The 25,552-nt window shown below is 37.5% G+C and overlaps 1 protein-coding gene across 1 annotated transcript in view; it reads left to right on the plus strand.

Annotated features, from left to right (window-relative positions):
- LOC128016701 (cadherin-17-like) overlaps positions 1-18,303 on the plus strand; it is a 35,431-nt gene extending 17,128 nt beyond the window's left edge. Inside the window, exons 12-18 of the mRNA XM_052601391.1 lie at positions 1,410-1,601; positions 7,861-8,102; positions 8,902-9,032; positions 11,628-11,867; positions 16,386-16,502; positions 17,823-17,939; positions 18,047-18,303. Of these exons, the coding sequence (XP_052457351.1) occupies positions 1,410-1,601; positions 7,861-8,102; positions 8,902-9,032; positions 11,628-11,867; positions 16,386-16,502; positions 17,823-17,939; positions 18,047-18,147 (1,140 nt within the window). The 3' untranslated portion in view covers positions 18,148-18,303. The remainder of the gene's footprint in view (positions 1-1,409; positions 1,602-7,860; positions 8,103-8,901; positions 9,033-11,627; positions 11,868-16,385; positions 16,503-17,822; positions 17,940-18,046) is intronic.
- Positions 18,304-25,552: the final 7,249 nt, after the last annotated feature.

Raw genomic sequence — 25,552 nt, forward strand, 5'->3', positions numbered from 1 at the left:
CGTGGTCAGAATTGTTGGTACCCTTGGTAAATAAATTTGCATTGTTAATCATATTGATCTTTTATTTAGAACACATGTCAAGAATTTAACCTTTCATTGATGAAATATGAATTCAAAATAGGGGGAAATCTCATTAGGTTTTTTTTTTTGTTTGTTTTTGTTTTTTAGTTTTTTTTTTTTTTTTTTGTCTTGTCTAGTACATGTTGGCCACAATTAATGGACCCCTTTTATTAAGAACATTTTGCATAATTTTCCATGAGAACAGCTCTGAGTCCTCACGTTTAATGCCTGATAAGTTTGGAGAACACCTGACAAGAGATTAGAGACAATTCCTTCATCCAGAATCACTCCAGACCCTTCAGATTTCCAGCTCAATGTTAATGCTTCTCCTTTTGAGTTCACCACACTCATTTGCTATAGGGTTCAGGTCAGGGGACTGGAAATGGCCATAGCAGAATATTTGTTTTGTGCTCAGTGACCCATATTTGTTTTGATTTTGCTGTTTGTTTTTGGATGATGGCCCATTATAAGATTTCTAGTATGGACAGTCTATTTTAATTTTTTTATCTGCTGTTATTTGATGGAATCCATGATGCCATGTATCCAAACAAGATGTCCAGGACCTCCAGCAAAAAAAATAAAAAAATAAAATAAATAAATAAATAAATATATATATATATATATATATATATATATATATATATATATATATATATATATATATATATATATATATATATATATATATATATATATATATATATATTTAGGATTTAGACTCAACTAATCTCTGCTATTGTGCACTCTTTGTTATATTGCAGCCATTTGCTGAAATCTAAAAAGTTCTTTTTTTTTTTTTTTTTTTTTTTTTTTTTTTTTTTTTTTTATATACTCATATTGAGAACAATATTAATTTGGCCTTTGTTTTACCTTATATTTGTATTAATGTGAAACTAGAAGCAACAGCTGGACAGTTTAATGTTCATAATGTCCCTGGTATGCTAAAATTTGTAAATACGAATGGGAATATACTTCAGAGATATTTTACTCATAAGAATTTCTAAGGGTACCAATAATTGTGGCCAACATGTATTAGAGAAAAACATTTATTCCACAATGAGAAATTTTAAATTCCTATTCTTTCAACAATTTCTGAACATTTTTTACAATAAAAGATCACTCAGATTAACAATGCAGATTTATTTTCACAGCCTTATTTGATCACATTTACCTGGGGTACCAACAATTCTGACCATGACTGTATAATTTATTTAAAGGCTCTGACCATAAAGTTGTTACAAATATTGTGGTTTCAAATCACAGCCCTATTAAGGATTTCTTTATTCTCCATTTTTATTATAATTGCATACATTATCTTAGAAATCTTTCATTCATTTATGTCTCTGTAGTATGGTCCCTTCCACCTGGCTGAGGATTCCTCAGTGGGCACTACAGTCACTGCAGTGTCGGCATGGGATGCGGATGAGTGGGGTGGGGACAACTGGCAGGTGGACTACAGGCTTGAATCTGGGAATGAGGAGGAGGTTTTTACTCTAGTGACTGACAGACAGACCAATGAAGCTGCCATCATCCTTGATAAGGTATCTTCTCTGCCTGAAAACTGCTGGTCATAGATTTATAGATACACATCAAACCACTTGCACTTGTTTTAAAGAATGTGCTTTTAAGCACAAACATTCTTTTTAATGAGGGCTTGGAAAAAGCTAAGGATTAAAAAAAAAATAATAACTTTCAGTGGTCTGTTCTTTTTCACTGATTTAGGGGGAAATCTTGAGTTATCACCCTTACATAATGTGATTGTTCTATGTTTATGTAACTTTTAATCTGTGATTTGAAATCGATGTTCTGTCGGAAACTTCTAAACACATCCAAGTGAGCTACATGCAGTTTTGTGAAGTGCTTACAGAGTAGGACTGACACTGCAGATCCTCATCGTCAAATCGTCAAAATGTATGATTGTTCATACTCTTGAGTTACTATAATTATCTCTGTGTTTACCTTCGTTGAACCGTTTTATTTATACTAGCTGCTATATTTATAGGTAAGGTTAAGGACATGATGAGGTTTAAGTGTTAAGCTGTTCACCACTCAGCCCCTCAAACACTAGTTTTCAAATATCTCACATAAAAAAAATAATAGTAGTTTATATACTGTTCAAGAATTTACACCAATGTGAACTACAAATGTATTTGCCCAGTTGGTAAAAAAAAACAAAAAAAAACAAATGACCAGAAAATGTCCAGTATCAAATGCCACTTAGTCTGATATAACACAATTCAGTTTGTAGATATTAAGTGGGTCTTTTCAAATACTTTTCGAGGTCATTGTTTGAAAACAAGCAGTTAAGTCATTATTTAGCAGGCCATTCATCCAGGGGTCAAGGCCTGATCCTCACCGTGACCCACATTCCCTTCAGGTGATGCAGTTGTTCCAGTGCAAGGTCACCACAAGTGTGTGATTAGTGTCTCTGATTCTCTTGATCTTGGTCCACCCCATATATGAAATGCAACCAGTCTGATCCATTTATGACATACTTTATTCATGTTTTGCCAGATTAGAAGCTGGGAGTTTGACATTCCGACAGAGGGTATCTGAATCCTGATGTTTACTGATATGTCAAGGAACTGAGCCATCTGTTTATCTTATGTTCATCTGTGTTCTCGTTTGCTCTTCACAAATCTCTCTGTTGTTGTTGTTCTGTGGCTCAGTAATTAAGTGGTTTTATTGTATTTTTAATTGGCAGGAGTTAATTACAGTATGCCATTTTTGCAGCATGGGCAATCAACACTGGAGACCACATAAATTCTGTATTTTTCAGGAGATTAACAGTTTGTAGGTAAACAACAGTAAGGAATGGAATTTACTGTTGACGTGGAGCATGCTAGATCAATGTTTTAACAGTTGTCAGGAGCTATGATACATTTTTATGTTTGTGTGTGTTCAGTTTAATGCAGGGATTGGCTGAGGATTTGAGAAAAGCTAATTTCTTGTCCATAGTGACAGGTGTGCTAAACATATGTGTACTGGGTGAAGCAAATGGATAGAGGAACTCACTATTCCATGTGAAGAGCACTAAGCTTTGTGTAACATTTTTAAAAATCCATTATTGTAAAACGTTTTCTCAGACTGAATTAGACAAAAGTGGAGTTAAGGGGTGTGCCTGAAGCATGAATAAGGGAAAACAACTAATGATTCGGTGTCTACACCGGATGTGAGTAGCGGAGCGTGACAAAATACTATAGAACCAGTAATCTATAATAGAGATTCATTATATAGATAATTCAATAGAACTCATTATAATCAGTAATACTGTCTACACTGGATGCAGCACGGCATGACGTGACACCACAAATCCCTGACAGTAAACTGCTGTAGCATGCTATAAGTGACATGCTGACAGAAATTTCACATTATTTTCAATAGTCACTTTGTCACGTCCAGTGTAGGAGTCTTTAGCTGATACACCACGGTGCAACACTACAACTGTCACTACCAGTGTAGGCATGGTGTAAAGAGAGATTACTGATAGGACAATGGTGAATGATTTGCAGATCCTCAGTAACACCGATACACATATAATCTTGTAAAATAAGAGTACTTGTGATCATGAATCTCGTAAGGGATATTGAAACTAAAAAGCGGTTGTGCATTCAAAAAGTGTGTGGGGGGTCACGATGCCGGCGCAACATCATGATGTCTATCAGCCATCGGCGATGAGGATGGTGTCGTCTATCGGCCCAGCCCTATTTCATTCCTCCATTCTTCTGAATTACTATTTACGGTGTTGTGTGATACTTACCATTGTTTTGCATCGCTTGCCTCCATTGCTTGCACTGCTAATTAAAGATCTGTGTTGAGCTTATCTGCCATCTATCCTCTTCTGTTGTGACAGAAGACTAGACCGACAACACATCTTGGACCCAATAGATGTTCTTCGCCCTGTATGAAATCCATTCACTGAACTAGTACAGGCTGTATGGCAATCTCTACCCCCACAAAAAATTCTGTCTGGCAACTTATCCAGAACTTCACAAGGGGTTGTGTATCATAAATATGCCTCCTGACAGAGTCTGTGGACATCTCTATGAGCTGATCCTCTTCTACAGTAGTTAAGCTTGACCCTGCTGCTGCATCATCACTGAATGGGAGCAGGATCCATTTGCTGTCACAGTGCCACTCATCAGAATCATTGAAGTACTTTTGGAATTGAAGCACAAGCTTCCTCAAATGCTCACACACAATGTATTTAATGTCAGTGCTGTCAGAATATTCCTCAACTGAAGGGAACATAGCCAAGTTCCCACTCTCCACTCTTTCTATCCATCTTGACATTTTTTTAACAAATGCCTCTAGTTTTTCGTAGAGCTGCAGGACGTTTGAATCTCTCCCTTGCATTGAAGTGTTCAACTTGTTAAGCTCTGCAAAAACATCGGTGAGATACGCCAGCTTAGTTAACCAGTGGCTGTCCTTAAACATGTACGCCAGTTCAGTGCACTCCTTCTCGCACAAGAAAGTATAGATAGCATCACATAGTTCAAATACACGGGCGAGCACCGCACCGCGAGACAGCCATCTCACCTCTGAATGGTAAAGGAGAGAGGTATGTTCACTTCCTAAGCCTTGACATAGGGATGCAAACAGGCGTGTATTTAATGCTTTTCGTTTTATCAGGTTTACAGTTTTAACAACAGCATCAAACACCTCACTGAACTCAACACTAAGATCGTTGGTGGCCAGAGCTTCTCTATGAATCATGCAGTGTGTTCAAATTATCGCCGGTGCTACTTTCTTTACATGCCCAATCAATCCAGTCTGGCTGCCACTCATTGCTCTGGCTCCATCGCTACATAGCGCCACACACTTTTGCCACAAAATATTGTGTTCTTTGAAAAAGCCATCAAGGGCTGAAAAGATCTCGGCACCTGTAGTTCGCCCTGGCAGTGGTTTGCAAAAGAGAAATTCCTCGCACATCGCACTATTATCCTCGTATCGCACAAATGCCAAAAGTTGCGCGTCATTTGTTATATCTGTCGTCTCGTCTAATTGAATTGAAAATCCCTGAACTGATCGAAGTTTCTCTATCAGCTGCTCTTTCACATCATTTGCCATTTCCTCAATTCGACGTCCGATTGTGTTATCGGACAAAGGAATCGTTTTTAATTTATTAGCACATTCTTTGTTCATCATGGTTTTACACATGTCTATAGCTGCTGGCAAAATCAGCTGTTCTGCAATTAAATGAGGCTTTTTGCATTGTGCAACTCTGAGAATCACCAGATATGACGCTTTCAGTGCATTTTCACTTACTTTTGCACTCTTTCTCATGAGCGTCTGCTGTCCTTTGAAATCACGCAACATCTGTTGCATATACTCAATAGGCTTGGCCTTCAAAAAGCTGTGATGTGTCTCCATATGACGAGAAAGTTTCGACAGTTTCATGGATTCATTTGAAAGCAACGTTGAACATACAAAACACAGTGGTACCTCCTCTCCTGTTTTTTTGTCAGTCGTTACTGTAAACCCAAAATTTAACATAATCTTCACTGTATTTCCTTTTTCGTTTCCCACTACGTTTCCCTGTTTCCTCCGAAGTAGTAGTTTTGTCTGAAGAGCATGCAGCAGAAGCCTGTCCATCTGTCGTGACATCTGTCACTTTCCTCATTAAAAAGCGATCCATGCTTTGTGCTTAGTTAGAAACGTTAGCTAACAGCTCCACTCCACTCCAAATTTAAATTCAACAAAAATTTAGAGTTTTTAAAATGAAATTCCGAGATGCTGGTCTATTTCGCGCGCAAGATGAATGTGTACGTATATGACGTTGGAGACGCAAAACACACCGTTGGCAAAGCATATACCTGATAGGTGCAAACTAGCTTATCCTGTGTCAGTTTGAATCTCAACTCCTCTATATTATTTTAAATATTTTAATTAAATTTAGTATTCACACCAATGTGCAAATATTCCGGAAATGTTTGGAAAAATAAATTATTTAATAGTGGAATTACGTAGGCTGTAATGCATGTCACGGACCACGGAGACAGCCCTCTTTTCTACTTATCAGCATGGTCTATACCCACAGATCTGTCAACAAATGGCCATCCAATGCTCAATATGGATTCCTCAGATGCTCGCCGGCATTACCTTCAACATTGCAGCTCCTCCGCTCGCAACCCACTCTGTCAGCCCTCCATCACCAGAGCCCATGCAACTTGATTCCATCCATCTCTCATGTGCCAGACTGCTCAGTGCATCCCATAACCCATAACAACCTTAAGACAATTATCTGTAATGGTAAATGCATCTTATCGCTCCATTCCAGCCCAAGCTCTCATTTATTCTGGCTGAGAGGACAGCTTCATCTTCGCCAAATTAATCAAGAAACTTAAAATCAAGAGAAAACAGTTCTCCCAAGCCTTAAAAATCTACTCAGTCCTGGGAGAGCTGCTGGGTCAGGGTCGGGGTCGGATCACTCACAGCTCACCTCCTAGAACTCTCTATGGAACTACTCTAGATGAATGTTCGCTACGATAGGCCAGGTAAGTGAAATTATATAATATTTTTGTACGTGTGTCATTTTCTTTACATTTTCTGACCAAAAGCAACCAAAAAACCATTTTAAAGTGGCTTAAGAGTTAAGCAAATAATAACAATAATAATAATCAGCATGGATCCCAGACCAATACAATTAATGTCCCTCTGAATTTCAGTCTGTTCATCTCACCTTTAACATCCCTGGGCCCAAGCCCCTATCATGGACATCTGCTGCACAAGAAGCTTTCCAGCAACTGAAGGAAGCATTTCATCAGATCCTGCTCCTGTGCTTCCTGATCCTAAGCTTCCCTTTCTGGTCAAAGTAGACACATCTACCACCGGGGTGGGAGCCACCCTCTCTCAGTGGCATGGTGGACCTCCAGTACTCCATCCATGTGCCTTCTACTTAAAAAAGCTGTTCCAGGTGGAGCATAACTATGATATTGGTAACCGTGAGCTGCTTGGCATGACATTGACCCTCAAAGAGTGGAGGCATTGGCTCGAGGGCTCCCGTCACCCATTTACCATCATCCCAGATTATAAAAATCTGGAGGATCTACAAGATGCCAAACTCATTCTGCTAAAGGGTCTACCCACTGTGATGGAAGCAGCTGACTACCCAAGGACATCATGTCAGACCATGGTCTCCAAATAATTTCCCTGGTCTGGCGAGCATTCTTTATTTTACTCAGAATATCCATCAGTCTTTCGTCATCATTTGTCAACATCAACATTTGTTCTTAATTAACAGGATGATTTTTGTTGTTGATTTTTCAACAAACAAGCTTTAAAGGTGAAGCATTTAGAATAAAGTTAAATGAGTAATGAAAATAAAAGATGACAATTACAGGTATAGATAACCAAAGATGGTGTCCACTCTCAGATCCGCATTTATCTGCATTTTATTTAATTATTTTTATTATAGCCTTGTTTTCCTTGAAAACAGCAAGTGGATGACGTACAGCCAGAGTGATGTCAGCAGGTTGTGCACATCCAGAGAAATATCTGACCTTCAGTCTGAAGAATGACATCAGAGCATACAAAGGGTCTTTCAGAACCTGATTTGAACACATTTTACCATCAGAAATGCAGTTTGACACATTGTGATGACCAGTGACACACTCTCATATTGATTTTGTCCAGGTCTACAGTGTGCTGCTACAGATTAAGACAACTGCCTGGGAAAATCAAAACACTGCTTTTTGTTATTTTTATAGTATTATCTTCATAATTACAGTATGCCATTATTTTTTGTTGCAAAAAAAAGGTCATGTACTAACAGTTTGCTCATTGACCAACTGTGTGCAGGTGCTGGACTTTGAGCGGGAGAATGAATATATACTAGTACTGAGCGCTCAGAACCCAGTTGCTCTGGTCCGAGGCAGGTACGGACCAGCATCCACAGCAACTGTCACCATTTTTATCGATGACATCAACGAAGGCCCCGTTTTGTCTCAAAGCCATTATGAAGTCACTGTCAGAGAAGGGGAGGAGCCAGGACGTGTTATTGCCACAATTAGAGGTTATGACCCTGACTCTCATCCAATCAGGTAAGGTGATATTTTATTCATTTAAATGAGTAAAACAACCAATCACAATACAAATTGTATCTCAATTGCTGTCCTGCCAAATTTTCAGCTGTCCCTTTCATTCCTAAACAATGAGAGATTCCACAAATTAATTCATTAATCTCAATTGACACAAACACCTCATTCTCAAAATCTAAAACACATAGAGAAAACTCACAATTTGTGTTAAACACACACACACACACACACACACATACATACAAACTCGTAGTCCATGTAAATGTGTGGAAGCATAATTTAACATGTCGTATGTTCATATAGATTTCAATCATTTTACATTGAAAGGTGGAAAAGAATCTGAATCTTGATCTAAAATACATTAAAATAGTACAATACAATATAATTTAAAAGAACTGGTTTCTTTTGTAATATATTTTAAAATGTAATATATTGCTGTGATGGTAAAGCTGAATTTTCAGCAGTTATTACTCCAGTCTTCAGTGTCACATGATACTTCAAAAATCATTCTAATATGCTGAAAACATATTATTATTTCCAATCTGAAAACAGTTGGGCTGCTTAATATTTTTGTGGAAAACGTGGTTTATTTTTTTATATAGAATGAACAGCATTTATTTGACATCTGAAATCTTTTGTACAATTTTGTAATTTCTTCACTCTTGCTTTTGATCAATTTAATTTAAGTCTTTGTAGATTGTTTTAATAAAAGCCATCCTTTTTTCTTTATTTATAATCCATAATGTTAGAATTGTTTGATTATGGAAGAAAATATTTGATTCAAAAGCTGTTTTTACCTCAGGTATTCACTGAGAGGAGACACTAAGAAATATTTCTCCATTGGGAAGTACTCAGGAGAGCTCAAGACGGTCCAGGCTTTGGACAGAGAAGAGAACAGCACCTACACCATGGAGGTGGTAGCTGAAGATGGGCGTAAGTGACAATTGACCCCCTCCTCATGCATGCATTCACTGTGGAGGGCTGTCAATTCATGTTGTTTGTTTGAATAAACATGTCCATCAAACTGAAGTTATTATACAGAGCAAGTACAAGAAGAAGATGCTATCAATATGAGACATCTGGGCAAAATCAACATGCCTCGGCTTGCATTTTTTTCAGAATCATCAGTGCTGCCGAGACACTTGACATTTCAAAATGCTGTGACAGGCTCTATTCAGTATCAAATCTCATTGAAAATTCTTGTCCACATCCACCTGCCATGAGAGAAATCTCAGACATTGTAACTAGCAGTGAATGAGTCACCAGCTAAGATGTTGCGGTGTGTGAACGATGTGTGTGTGCTATAGAATTCCACATCATTTCTCCGCACCTGAATGTAAGATGAAAGATTTGAGGTGTGAAGGTCACAGTTCACCATCCAATTACCTTCTGCCCCCATCAGCATTCTCAGATGAGAAATCATTCCAGTCCAGAATGCTCAGTCACAAATGTTTACGGGGGAGAAAAAAGGGAGAAAGATGAAACGAGAACAAGAGATATGACTCACAACTCCCTGTCTTGCGTGGTCTTGAGTGCTGAAGCAGGGTTGAAAATGAGAGGGAGTGTATAAGAGGAGGGAAAAATAAAGAAACTTTAGAAAATAGATAAAAATAATACACATATTCCTCAGTATCTGAGAGCTTATGATATTCAAGGAATTGTACTTTACTCTGGGCTGCAGAAAGAGATGTATAACAATACACAGAAAGGGTTGCATATATATATATATATATATATATATATATATATAAATATATATATATATATATATATATATATATATATATATATATATATATATATATATATATATATATATATATATATATATATATATATATATATAACCTATATCTGCATATTTTGGCAAATCTTCAAATTTGCCATGGTCCAACATTGGCTAAACACCCTCTGGCTCGGCCTGCAATAGTAGATACCCCTTAGTTTCTCTCCTTAGTTTAGGATGGAAAAAGATTGACAAATCTGAGTAGGCCACCCTAAATCTTTTGATGGTGTCTAGGAACTTCAATGTTTGTACTTTTGGGGGAGATAAACCCATGACATACTTATAGTAGTTTATGAGCAACAAACTTGATTAAGAGAATGTTTTTTGACAAAAAATCTTACAAATGTCTTGTTTAGTAATCCCACCAGTCATAATAGTGACTGTAAAAATGGTTTTCATTTATAAAGCTCTTAAAAACCTTACTGACTGATGTGTTAGTGTACTTCCTGCAAATATGGAAAATATATATATATATTTTTTTATTTATTGATTTTTTATCTCAGTGTTCCTATCAATGTTGCATATTTTATTTTTTTTATTTATTTTTTTTACATTTACATTTACATCTAATCATTTAGCAGATGCTTTTATCCAAAGCAACTTACAAATGAGAACAACAACAGTATACAAGTGCCATGATAGCTACATGATAGCTAGGTTTTACTTCTTCTTTTTTTTTTTTTTTTTTTTAATGAAAAGACAAGAAAATAAGAACAAGTTCTAGTATTAGTTGGTTAAGTGCTGAGTTTTTAGATGTTTCTTGAAAATGAGTAAAGCTGTACGAATTGAGATTGGGAGGTCATTCCACCAGCTGGACACAGTCCAGGAGAAGGACTGTGAGAGAGACTTTGAACTTCTTTGGGATGGCACCACAAGGCGTCGTTCACTTGCAGAGCGCAAACTTCTGGAGGGCACATAGGATTTAACCAGTGAGTTTAGGTATGTTGGTGCCGTGCCAGTGGTCGTCTTCTAGGCAAGCATCAGTACCTTGAATCTGATGCGAGCGGCTACTGGTAGCCAGTGTAACCTGATGAGGACAGGAGTAAATACAGTGAGCTTTTAATGCAAGCTTTTAATGAAGCAACTCACCGTTTCTTAGTAACTAGTTCTAAAGTGACATTTTCAAATTAGTAACAGAGGTTTGAACTCAGCTGTTAAACTTTCAAACTGAGATTTTAATCTATGACGGAAGGGAGTAGTTCTGCACAAAAGGGTTTTTAAAGACACTCCATTGTTATTTTTCTTATGTATTTACACACTCTTGCTGTTGTATAAATGCAATATGACTTTTGTACTCGAGTGATAACAGCTCTATCAGCGGCTGTGATCGCCTCCAGCACATGGCTCTGGTCTAATCACAGCCATGCTGATATAGAGCCTGTATCGCTCTCAAACTCGAGTGATATTGCTCATTTATAATAAAGCTTTTGTGGCATGGTACATAGTATGGATTTTTAGTATAGTTGCTAACTCTCACTAAAGGATAGTTCACCTAAAAATTGTCATCATTTACCACACCCTCATGTCATTCCGAACCTGTACAACATTCTTTCTTTACTGGAACAGAAAAGTAGATACTGTATTCTGAAAAATGTCTTTTTTTCTCAATACAATGGAAGTCAATGGTCACCAAATCTGTCTGGTTATCCCTTTAAGAGATTCCACACACACATACTGAAATACACAGACTAAATGCACACTAAATACTAAAAAGGTTTGCTGCCACTTCTTGTCTCCTTCAGGCAATTCCTCTTTGTCGGCCTCCACGCTGGTGACAGTGCACATTCTGGATGTAAATGACAACAGCCCTGTTCTGGTGGGCGATTACTCCTGGAAGTACCTGTGCACACCTCGCTGGGAGGATCAGGCTCTAGTTCTGGCCTCTCGGGACAGCGATGGGCCCCAGCATGGAGGAAGGCTCAACTTCTCCCTCCGCAGTGATGCCACTGTCCGCCGCAACTGGAAGCTCACTCCCATCAATGGTTTGTCTATTCCTTTACCCACTTCCAACCCCTCTGTGAATGTGAAGTGACAAATCTTCCCTGTCGCCTAAGAACTATGTGACCCGTCTTTAAAGATCTATTCGTCTGTCAGTCATTTAAAAAATACATGTCAGACGATCTTCACTCGTTCCGTTAATGTGCCCAAACCTTCTATAAGCACAATAGGGCTGACATGCCCGGTTATGTTGACCTCCTCTAGCAATGACGTCAATGTGGATAAAATTAGAGATTTGAAAAGAAAAGAAAAAAGCCTGCTGTTCTGTGGCTGTAGCATCTGTACAGTCAAATTAATACGTCATCCGAACTGGGTGCCATTCTTTCCACTTGTTTAATCACACACAGTGCAGGTCTGGGGAAAAGAGCGTACTGACAAAGAAGGAAATTGCCCTCCATATCTAGTGTCTTCAGACAAATCTGTTTTGGGTGTAATAAGCGCAATGGCTCCCTTCCTGATAGCTTTAGGCATCGTTAATGTGCCAAGCTCGTGCCGGTGAGCAGGTTGACTTAGTTACAGCGTCTGAGTCATGGACCAGAATCAAATAGATTTTGATTATGTTTTTCACTCCTTTTCTTTCATGCTCATTTTTTTTTCTTGGTCTCCCTAAAAAAAACACACCTTCACTGGCCCTTTACGGCGCAACTTAGGGCTAGCCTAAGGACCCCAGCAGGCTGCCAGCAAAGGGACTCTGAGGTTTTGCTAATTGGCAAAACGTTGGCCTCTAAGTGCTGGCCCTGCATGGGCAGCCCTCACTTAGCCCACACTATTAATCTACAACAGGGTTACCCAACCTAGTTCTGATCAAACACACCTGAAACAACTAATAAGGATCTGAAGGAGCGCTTGATAATTACAGACAGGTTTTTTTTTTTTTTTTTTTTTTTAATCAGGGTTGAAAATGACCTCTGCAGGAAGGTAGATCTCCAGGAACATGATTCACCCCGATCTATAACAATACATCTGTTTCACTAGAAATACTTTTCAGCTTTTATGACTTAAGTCTTTGGGAAAAACCATTATAATACATCTGAAATGGATAACTAATGTGTGCGAAAGTCTGATCTGTAGGACATCAGTGTCCAAACACTCTCCATAGCTGAAGTTGGCTGGTAGAAAATGAATAATCCAACCTCTTGTAATGAAAAAAGCCACAGCTCTCAAACACCAGACACTTCCTAACCAGGAACAATCAAAAAATTGTCCAGACTATGGTCTCACGTCGAAAAGAACTTTAAATCCATATTCAAACTGGACCATGATGTGGTGACCTCACCAATAAAGAGTCTTTTTAAAATGCATGCAAATACAATGTCTTAAACTCTTAGCATCAATCCAAACATAGACCATACATACGTTTACAGTCTCTGCAGAAAAAAACATTAGCAATAAAAAAAAAAAAACTCCTCTTCAGACTGAGCTTGAAATGACACACTTCCTAACCAGGACACAGCACAATGTGTTCAGCAGGTGAACCACGCTGGATATTGCTGCCTGCTATTCTTAACTCTCTCTACCACATGACTTTACTTAAGGAAACCTAAAGCACCCTAACATCCCTAGTGGTACGGAAGAAAACTGACCACAACATTTTTATTAAAAGGCTCATGTCTGGCCCACACTGGGCCATCATTGGATTAATGTGGGCAGTCCCATAGTGTGAGCTGCTCACAGTGAGCCTGTGGTGAGCCCAAAGCTGTGGGCCTCCCCTGGGCAAGCCGCACTGGGACATGTATTTCTCAGTTTATTTTTTCCTTCTTGTTAATGGATAAAAAGGCCCCCTCTTGTGACATGGGGTAATTATGCTGTCTTTAATTTAAATGATCTCAGAGCTGAGAGGCTAAAAGTGTACTTCCATTGACTTTTCATGTGATTGAGTTTTTTTTTTTTTTTTTTACACACCTCTCTCGCTTCCTTTTTTTTACTTGTTCAGCCTTACATGCTCTATCATGAAAGCGTGTCGAAAATGATGGTGAGGGATGACGTAGTCACCCCGAGCAAACTGTATTTTCTTGTGTGATGGGTGCATGTCCACTCATGATAGATAGACAAAAAGTTTGGACATTGGACAAATCATGAGTAAAAAAGGAATGGAATAATTTACAAATCTCATAAACTTATATTTTATTCACAATAGAATATAGATAACATATCAAATGTTGAAAGTGAGACATTTTGAAATGTCAGGCCAAATATTGGCTCATTTTGGATTTCATGAGAGCTACACATTCCAAAATAGTTGGGACAAATAGCAATAAGAGTCTGGAAAAGTTAAATGTGCATATAAGGAACAGCTGGAGGATGAATTTGCAACTTATTATGTCAATTGGCAAAATGACTGGGTATAAAAAGAGCCTCTCAGAGTGGCAGTGTCTCTCAGAAGTCAAGATGGGCAGAGGATCACCAATTCTGCAGCGAAAAATAGTGGAGCAATATCAGAAATGAGTTTCTTAGAGAAAAATTGCAAAGAGTTTGAAGTTATCATCATCTACAGTGCATAATATCATCCAAAGATTCAGAGAATATGGAACAATCTCGTTGCGTAAGGGTCAAGGCCGGAAAACTATACTGGATGCCCGTGATCTTCTGGCCCTTAGACGGCACAGGATCACACACAAGGAATACTACTGTAATGGAAATCACAACATGGGCTCAGGAATGCTTCCAGAAAACATTGTTGATGAAGTTGTTATCAGCGCTCAGTTCAGAATCCTGCATCTCTGATGGTATGGGGTTGCATGAGTGTGTGTGGCATGGGCAGCTTACACATCTGGAAAGGCACCATCAATGCTGAAAGGTATATCCAAGTTCTAGAACAACATATGCTCCCATCTAGTCATCGTCTCTTTCAGGGAAGACCTTGCATTTTCCAACATGACAATGCCAGACCACATACTGCATCGATTACAACATCATGGCTGTGTAGAAGAAAGATCCGGGTACTGAAATGGCCAGCCTTCAATTCATATCTTTCACCCATAGAAAACATTTGGTGCATCATAAAGAGGAAGATGCGACAAAGAAGACCTAAGACAGTTGAGCAACTAGAAGTCTGTATTAGACAAGAATGGGACAACAGTCCTATTCCTAAACTTGAGCAACTTGTCTCCTCAGTCCCCAGATGTTTGCAGACTGTTATGAAAAGAAGAGGGGATGGTGCACAGTGGTAAACATTGCCTTGTCCCAACTTTTTCGAGATGTTTTGATGGCATGAAATTTAAAATCAACTAATTTTCCCCTTAAAATGATACATTTTCTCAGTTTAAACATTTGATATGCCATCTATGCTGTATTCAGAATTAAATATTGAAATTTGAAACTTCCACATCATTGCATTCTGTTTTTATTCACAATTTCTACAGTGTCCCAACTTTCTGGGAATCAGGTTTGTAAATATTCATGGCATGACAGTTTTCCTGGTCTTCATTCCAGTCATATGACTGAAAACTTTGAATAGGCCTGATAGATAGTAGTACTGACTATATTGTGTAGAATTAACTATACATTTCTTTAAGTATTTCCACCAGAAATATTTTGATGTGAAGGCAATGGGCAACATAATGGTCACCTCTGACAAGAGAGAAACCTGTGAGAGATAATCCTGTACCAGTTTAGTACTGGTGACCCCTTTAGTCCCTGTTGCCTAGCACATTAAAGGACTCTAGTGTCAAAGAACACTAATAGGGCTTCTTGGACCACTGATAAGAGTGAGCAGAGACTGATAACAGCCTCTTGTTTACTAGACTCAGTCCTTGCTTTTGCGTCACATGGCCAAATCCTAACTGGGCCCAGTGAGTAGATTTTCCATAAGATTTGCACAGCAGCATTACACTCGACTGCTTGACTTAATGTTGATGTTTTTGTTGTTGTTGTTTTTTATGTCAAGGGTAAATATTATAACTCATATTTATAATAGAAAATAATAAAGTGTGTAAGGACAAACTTTGAGGCTGGACTCATCTGAAAGTTTAAAATAAAAGAGAAATGGATTGCTCATGACGTCATGAAAGTGAAGCTGCCGCGCCGCCATATTGGTAATCACTAGTGTGTGTAAACATTCTATGATCTTAATGACAAAACATCACCTAACAAGTCAACGTTTATAAATCTGAAGTATCTCTGTACATTCTTACAATGCAAACACCCTAGGAATGTTAACTTTTTTTTTTTTTATGTCAGGAATTTCCCCTACTTATTAAAAAGCTATGTTCATTCTGTTGGCAGTTTAGTACGTGATGAGTGATCCAGTCATATATAGATCAGTGGTTGTACAGATGATCGTTCAGCTAGCTAGATGGTATTGATAGCATTATTTAGCATGCTGCTAGTATTGTCTTAATATGTTAAAGGGATACTCCACCCCAAAATGAAAATTTTGTCATTAATCACTTACCCCCAAAATATCTTCCGAAGACGAACAAAGCTTTTACAGGTTTGGATCCAGGTGGGGGTAAGTGATTAATGACAAAATTGTGTAAGCTGATATGTAATTTTTTCCACAGACACTCACACCAACCTGTCTTTGAAAGTCCCACACCTGCCTCCAGAGGTTTACATCGTACCTTTTACCATCTCAGACAGCAGCTCTCCACCCAGAAGCACATTCATCAACCTGCCAGGTAACACACGGACTAACCTACAACTGAATGAATGAAAAGAGAGCATGTTTGCATCAACAAGGAAACCATGTACGTCATTTGATTATGTTCATACGTTGCATTCATCAGCTGTCTGAACACTGTAATGTTCATTTGAGGTCACAATTGACATTGACATTGTTTAAATTTGGATCTCTCTCTATGTTCCCCCGTCACATAAAAATGCAATTAAGCCACATTTCCATGATAAAACAAGCAGAGTCACGTCAGTGAGTGTGTTATTAAAAATGTACAAATAAGCGTATTGACCGTTCAGTCAGAGGATTTTTGTGAAACAATTTAGCACTAATGTAGTGAGTAGCTGTAATAATGGAGCCTTGTTTTCTCATAAAGCTCACTGATGTGAGGTTGTGCTAATAGGTGAGATGTGTTTCAATTGAAATCAATGTTTGTTTAGGTATTATTTTGCATATTCCCTGGAAGGACCATTGTTAAAAATGGATTTATGCAGTTGAATGTAGATTTATTAATTCATTTAAAAATAAATAAAAAATGCATACAGGTTAATTAAAAAAATAAAAACAGTTGATCGTAACACACACACACAAAAAAATATTCATTCATATTAAATAATATTTTTGACTTTTGACTGATAATTTTTACATTGAGCAGCATATTGTATGTTCATATTTAACTGACAAGAAGAGGTTCTCAAAGGGGCCACAGGATGACTTAAAATAATGTATTTATTATTAATTAATAATTATGTTAAAATTTGTAATTAAAATGCTAAAAAAAAATAAGGTACAATCAAAAATCATATTTCTTTTTCCCCTAAATAACTTATTTGTATTTAAAGACATACAGGATCTTGGATCTTATCTAAAAAATATTCATATTTAATTTATATATCAACAATGCCAGTTTATGTTAATACATTTTTTTTTTTAAAAAGTTTAAAAGTAAGCATGCAGTGTTTTTGGAATTACAACAGAAATACCAGAGGGATTATTTTAGCCAATATGGGGGCCATAGAGTCAAAAAGGTGTGTGTTTTTGTGTCTGCTTGGGTCATGCATTCACATCCATTGGTTTAATAGATTTTTTTTTTTTTTATGGAACGTCCTGTTCACACAGTCTCCAGTGATGCATGGCCACAGGTGCATGGCTTCTCTCTCTCCTCCCTGTCTCAATCTCATCTTGTCTGACTCACGAGACCCACAAGACCTCACCCAAGCAATCACCCTCAATCTAGTGCTCCATATGTCCTATTTTCCTGTGAGCAACCATTGCCCCCATAACGCGTTTAAAAAGAGCTCAATTGTCAATGTTTCTCTCACAGTGACGGTTTGCCCATGCAATGTGAGGGGGAACTGTAGAACAGCACCAAAACAGCTTCAGGGCATGCCTACAATTCAGTCAACAGTGGGTATCCTGCTCGGAACTCTGGGAGTTATAGGTGAGACACGTACACATCTTTTTCAGAACATCCTGAAATGATTGAAAACAGAAGAGGATAATGCAATCTGCAGTTCCTGCAATCACATTTTATGTTCTTGTTTACAGGCATTATACTGATTGTTATATTTGTGAGATTGTCCTACCAGAATTCAACACCACCAAACAAAGGCTGCCAGGAACGCGTGCCACTTAACGTCTCTCTCTAACTTCTTGTGTTCTGGACCATTCAGTCATTTGGTCACTACAGTTTTAAAAAGTCCCATCAACTCGTTCAAGGATTTCTCTAAAGTCAAGTTTGCTTACTTTTGATACAGTTGCTTTTTGGTTTAGTGAAAAGTGACTTATTAGACATTTTATATACATATATATATATATATATATATATATATATATATATATATATATATATATATATAAACACACACACATTAGTATCACTGTGAAGAATTCAAAACTTTTCTCTAAATGTGATTTCTATGTTATTTATTTGTTTTTTAAGCTATGTAGTTATCTTTATTGCAATCATAGTTTATAATAATTTAGCGGTGAATTAAAAATTTAGGATCAGTTAATAAATCAGTTTCTTTGTTTTCTTTCCTCTCTGAGTCGCGTGATCGATGAACTGAAAAAAAGACAATCAAAGCCAAAACAAGCTCAGTTGAATCCCTCATATACATTAAGCAAAAGATTCAAGTTAATGAACTTCATGAGACCTTCAGAAATTATTTTCTTCATGGGATATTTCTGTTATTTGTTAAAATGCAATTAATACTGCATTATGACATCCTGTTTGCAATCATATACACACAGTAGTGGCAATCAAAACATTTGGAGCGATTGATCAATGATCAACTGATCTATCATTTTGGTATGACTGATTTAGTTCAAATGTAATAAACAAGCTCTGTTTGGTCACTCATAAATAACGTAGACTGACATTGAGCAAGAGAGAGCTTATCCTCATTCAGGTTTTTTCAGGTCATCTTCAGGCCAAGCTGTTTTAGAGATGGAGAATAATAATCCCATCCCTCGGGATAATAACAAGGCTGAAATGGTTTCACATTTAGTGAGACAGGAAAGATTACCCACAATCCCTTTTTAGCCAGCCATCTCTTGTTTATGGTGAGATGACACTAGCGAACTTGACCCAGATGACCTTACAAGTATGCTATATATATAGACATTCAATGCGCTAAAAATAGTCACACTGCTTAGTGACTCCAAACAGCAGCCCTCCCACTATGACAGTAAACGAAGCCTGCTTGACATCGAATGTGTATAGCACACATCAGCCTCAGGTGCTCTTTTAAAATATTGGTAAGCCTGTCACATTGCCTCATGCTCTTCCTGTCATTCTGCTGCTGAATCTACCAGATGAACATTCAAATCTCTCAGGATCTCGTCATGAGTATTCCTCTATTGAAGCATAGGACCACAAAATCACATTCAGGGTTATTCATTCTGCTGGGGCGTAAGGAAAGAATGTTAATGTCCAAAAACAACACGCTGATTATTTACCTTCAAGCAGAGTTCCCGATACAGACGTTTTCAAGATGTTCCCTAATGTAATCTTAAAACACAACACGTACGCAAACATTACAAAATATGAATTGCTTTTGGAACTGTCAACACATCATTTTGCTAAAAACAACCCCATGAAGGAAATGAAAGGCTATGATTGCGTATTCTTGAAGGGCAACAGCCCAAAAGAATATTTACAAAAAGCCCTAGTTATTCGTAGGTCAAGCCTACTGTGAAAAGCAGGGTCTATATTTAGATTTTCTGGCCTTGTTTAGTTAGGATCAGATCAGTACAGCTGGCTAACAGGCCAGATTCAACTATCATCCAGCTCGAACTGTAAGCTTTTGCTTTTAACCTCTGTCAAAGTTATGCACAGTTTGTTATAAAGAGAGGAAATACAGGCTCACTGGAGAAATACCTACACATACAGTATGATTCATAGCAGATGCCAGGTGAAATGAAAACTAGCGGCAGTAAAACACCATTTTTTTTTCACCAACACAAACTCATGTTTACTCTGTATACTGAAGCCTGGTTTGTTCACTTTTATGTAGCTGCACAAGCAAATGGCATTTCAGCCCGGCAAAACGGGCAGAGTCGACTGGCTAACTGTGCTGAACACCATTTTATCAGAACCTTTGACGCTAGTAAAAGTCATCGAAAGCTGCATTGTGCATCACTCAGCTTTACCGAGGTTACATTAGTAACCAGAGTGTTGCCTTTTGAAAACGGTTCCTCATGTTGCGTAAAATACAATGGAGAACTTACCAATAGTGACGTGCTATAAATAAGTCTAGAACAAAGCCACTCTGCGAGCCCAGCCCCGGAGTGTCTGTAATGTGGCCTCTAAGAAGCACAAGGTAAAAATAGCCGCGTTTCCACTGTCGGGCCTAAAGCAGGCGTGCTAGTGCATCCCAAAACCAGTTGTGTTTCCACGGTCACTTCCAGGGCTTGATCGTGCCTCGTTGGGGCTTACTCTGGGCCAGTGGCCCGGGTTTTTTGGCCCAACGAAAACCTTTGGCCAAAGCGGGCCAGCTGGGGCCAGAACAGTGGTTATGAACAAAGGCGGAGTCTCTCCGTGTCTGGAAATCGTCAGCCGCGGTCCGCGGATCATTTCATGATGCTAACAGCTATAACACCTGCATTAAAGACTTTTTAAAATAAGTTGAGCTCAAAACTCACTTTCAGTCACCAGCGAGTGTTGGAAATAGCTTGATCCGATGTGGATTATATTCACCATACAAGGCAGAAATATTTATAACCGATGCAAAAGACTGTACGCTAGCCATTAACATTACCATAGTAAACATGGTAAATATGACCGCTTGAAGAAATCCGACGTCAGCTTATTCTCTATCACAATCATTTATTCATTTAGTAGCATATTTTATCTGTCATAAGTTTCGTCTCATTTAGTTTTTGTTCGGGAGCTTTTATAAAAATAAATAAATGTTATATATATTGTGACCAAATATAAACAGAAACAGACTCAAATGAATAGCAGGCTATGTTCATAACGCTTTATTTCTGTGTGACAAATTTTTAATCCTGATAAATTAATTCATTATGATGCATCACCATATTATAGTAAAAAATAGATGCTTTTGGATTTAAATATTTAACAAAGCGTGCAAACATACTGCCGCTTTTATCATATTCGTTTTGTGATCGCTCTATTTCCAGTGACTTATTTCTTATTAGTTTTCTGATAACTTCTGTTTGTTGGTGAAATGGGGTTGCATTATGTTGTTCCTGAGAGGCGTGTAAAGGGCGGGTTTTAGTGAAGCACAGCGGAGCTTCAGGCTCGACTGTTGAAACGCAGCACTATTTTGGCCTCGGTACTACTGGCCCGAGGCTATTAGCCCAGTCCGGCCCATTTAAAGCACTGGCCCGACAGTGGAAATGCAGCTAATGAGACCCATGTCTTGAGACCGGGTCTACATGACTAAGACCTTTTCCACTCATATAGGGGATCAGGATGATTAGGGGGATGGGATCCGTGCCTGAAAAGCAGGGGTGCCCAGGTTATAAAACCTAGTGAAGGTATAGTGTTTGTGTAGTTTGTACACAAACATGAACAAATCAGGCTTCAGCATTCAGAGTAGACAGAATTTTCCCCCATAGTGTTTCACGCAGCATGAGAAACAGTTTTCAAAAGTGAACACTTATCATAGCGCATAATTTGTAAACTAATATATTTTGACACAGCTTCATTTGTATGACTTTTCTGACAAACTTGGTCAGTAGCTCAGCTGGTACAGCATTGAAATTGTAATGTCTAATGTTTGTGTATGAGTCCCATGAGATGGGTCTTTAAAAAATAAAAACATGGATGTTTCAGAAAATCTGTATTGAGTTAATGATTACTTTTGTTAAGACTATCAGTTAGGCTTAAGGTATAGGGTTTTGTGTAGGTGATTTAGTCTCTTCAAACACAATAGAGCATTAACTATTTAGTGCCAAACAAAGGACACTTAATTTCCAAACACAGACATGTTTTTCCAATGAGCCTGGTTTGAAAATATGTCTTTCTGAGTCCTGTAGTTATTTTCCAAATGTCTCAGTCAGCTGTAAGTCCTGCTTCTATTCTTGGCCAGGAAGAGTGTAGCTGTGATGTCTACGTGAGACATATAAACACATTTCAGTTTGATGAAGTACCTATGATGCTGTTGGTTTGCGGAAAATTTCTTTGTGTAAAATATTTGTCATTTCCAGAGCTGGACAGTGTCCTTCAACCGTCCCCCTCCATTTCTCACGACTTTCACAGAGAGCGTAAAGGTTCACAGCTCATCAGCAGCGCTTATCGTTTGCTGTTTACACAATGTGGAGGCAGGGACTGGTGACCTGAAAGTGATGCCACAGCGAGCGGGCCAGCATGAAGATTGGCCTTTCTTACTCCTGCCAGTTTCAGCGACACCCTTCCACACAGGCCATGTGCTCACACTTGGCCAGGATTCAACATCAGCAGCCCTCTGCATCTTTCTAATTATAATCCTTTTTAATCTATACAAAATGAGCCAAGTGTTCACCTGCCTGACACTATGACCCTGTCGACCCGTCTTGTTTACCACAGCTGAGATTGGAAAAGGCGAGTGAAGGCGAGTTAAGGCTAGGCCTCCTTCAAACAGAAAACATGTAATTGTCTTGATCTGACGCATATTTAATCTCACAACATTGAGATCAGTGATTCAGATTCAGATCACCCTATTGCACCCTGCAGAATAACCTCATGTGACATATTCATCAAGTTGTCCTCTTCAGCATTTACATTTTCATTACAATAATAGTGTTTTTTTTTATATTTTTTTTATTATTATTATTATTTAACTGTGTTTTCACATATTTGAGACTTAATGTCACATTTTATTGTTGTTGTGTTTACCAGTAAGGTATGCAAAGGTAACTCTGTAACTGAGTTGTACACTAAGGTTATCCAATTTCTGAAATTAAAATTTGGTGCATTTTTTATTTGATACATCCTTTAAAAATTCAACATATCGGATCGGTCTCCTTCAACAAACAAAGTGCTGAAGTTTGATCAAAATCAGACACTGTTGAACCAAACTAACACTTGTAATCTCTGTTGTAAAACCCCTTTTTTGACTCAGTATGGTACAGTATTTCACTTTTAACCCTTGCTGAGTTCAAAAGTATTTATCTAATTTGGTGTTCTAATTTGATTCGGTGACTGCCCTTTTAAAACTGTAAAGCAATCGTATGCTTATCTTGCTAGATTATTAACACATCTTGGATTGGTCATAAGTCTCATGCACCTCTGCTTTTGAGGTAACACTGCCAAAATTATCCACAAATAATGGGAAAAACAATATTTTAACAAAATGACTAGAACACCATGTTAATTAGACATACATTCATTCCATTATATATTCTCATAGTAAATGTCTAATTATAGATATTTTCCTTAGGGTCACTTCAAATTGAATTCCTGATTTCTTCATTTATGTTTTTCCAATGGAAGCCTACTTTCACAGTCTGTGAACAGAAGAGCATCCTCTGCCCTGCACAGATAGTTCTGCATTAGTAAGACACGTGAGATATTTGGGGCTGTGAGGCATGTTACCTTTGAGTTCCGGGACTGTTAGACTTTGCAACTACATGAATGCCAGATCTAAATTTAACCACCTGGCCAGCACTGATAATACAACTAGTGCTTACTGGCACTGGCAAACGGGTTTGGAATGCCAAACCTATCAAAAAAAAAAATATATATATATACATAAATATAAAAAATAAAAATAAAATAATAATAATACTTAAATTAAATTTAATAAGAAATAAACAAACAAATAAATAAAATAAAAAAGATGTGTACATAAATATACAAACAAAAGTTAATAATACAAATGATAATAAACAGTAGTTGTAATAGTATTTCTACTTTTATTTTCTTAGTTATGTATATATATTTTCCACATGCATGTATCTATTTAAAAAAAAAAAAAAAACTATATTTATTTATTTCTACATTTCTTTGTCCATTGGGTAATAAGGAGGGCGTTTCACCTGAGGAATAGCAATCGAGTCAGAGTAGGTGAGTTGTAAGCTTTGAGGCCACAGTAGTTACACCTTGTAGCACCCAAACTAAATACAAGAAGTGTAGCAGGTTTATGAGCTGGATTTCTGTACGGTTAAGGTTTTGCTACGGTTTATATCTTTAAGACATCCGCGTTGACACATCAGTGCCAGTTTGGATGCTTTTGCAAAATGTAAATGTACAGTAAGAAACTTATCCAAGATGATTATGACAATATAACTATTTATCTTAAGTTATGATTACAAGTTACTTTATTTGAATGTGTTTGAATGCATTTTCATTTGCCGGGATGATAGAATTGACATCATTAAGTGATGACGTAAAAGAACCAGTTCATTGAAACAAACTGTCCGAAAGAACTGGTTTGCGAAAAAAAAAAAAAAAAAAAACAGATTCCCATAGTGGGATGAATGATTTATGAGCAATATGACCAAAATCTTATATCACTTCATTACGTCATTTAGTATTACCCTAACCGTACCCAGCAAACACAACTATGTTATAAATACGTTTTATTCGCATTGTGAAAAGGTTGTGATAATGTTTTAATCAGACGTAGGCCTATTTAATAAGACAGATGTCAGGGTTTTTCACGTTATAAATATGTACTTTTTTTTCACACCGTTGCGAAAACGTATTTATTAAATTTTTATCACAAAACCATGTCTCCTTGCAAAATTTTAGAAACGTATTTACCACATCCAAACCTGTAGTCTATTTCACATGTTGCCATCAAAATGGCTTCTTTGTGTTATTTTAATTTAATTTAATTTATTTAAGTAAACTGGGTTTAATATGAAACAATATTATAACTGTATAGTAAAATTAATAGTTCTAGATTATGTGGTGTATTTTTATTTTTATAATACTACGGATGTTGGTGGGAAAATCTTAATAATACCTCAGGAACAAAACGAGTAACTTTCTTAATGAGCGAGTCATTGAATCATTCTCTTAAGCGATTTGCTCAAAATGATTTGTTCAGGAACAACACACATGGGGCCTCATTTATAAAACTTTACATATAATTCATCCTAAAAGTGTACGCAATGGTTATAAATAAGGCCCCAGGTGTTTTTACTAGAAAATTGGGTTGATGGTTCTGTGGATCTGTGTGGAGCAATTTTTATCAACGGAAGCAAAACTACAAAAAGGAACTGCCAATTTAGTCTAAATGGCAAGTTAATTGCCATTAACATGTTGTTTATTCAACTAATTGATCTATTAAACAATCATGCTTTTGCCTAAATGTCAGGACAATGGCTGAGATTGCCTGTTTAATATTCCTTCAGTGCTCACCTGACAGTAACTTTCTAGTAATCCGAAAGACCTTGATTAGTTGGTCCAGGTGTGTTTGATTAAGGTTGGAGCTAAACTCTGCAGGGAGGGCCAGAGTTGAGAACCCCTGGTTTAAAATGTTTTTAAAAGAGTGAGCAGGTATTGTATCATAGTAACACTATCTAAATGAATTTTTTTTTTTTTATCCTATTAAAAAGATATTAAATTCTGAGTATGGACACTGATAACTTGCTAAA

Source organism: Carassius gibelio, chromosome A7 (assembly GCF_023724105.1).
Source record: "Carassius gibelio isolate Cgi1373 ecotype wild population from Czech Republic chromosome A7, carGib1.2-hapl.c, whole genome shotgun sequence".
In the NCBI taxonomy this organism is placed as follows: domain Eukaryota; kingdom Metazoa; phylum Chordata; class Actinopteri; order Cypriniformes; family Cyprinidae; genus Carassius; species Carassius gibelio.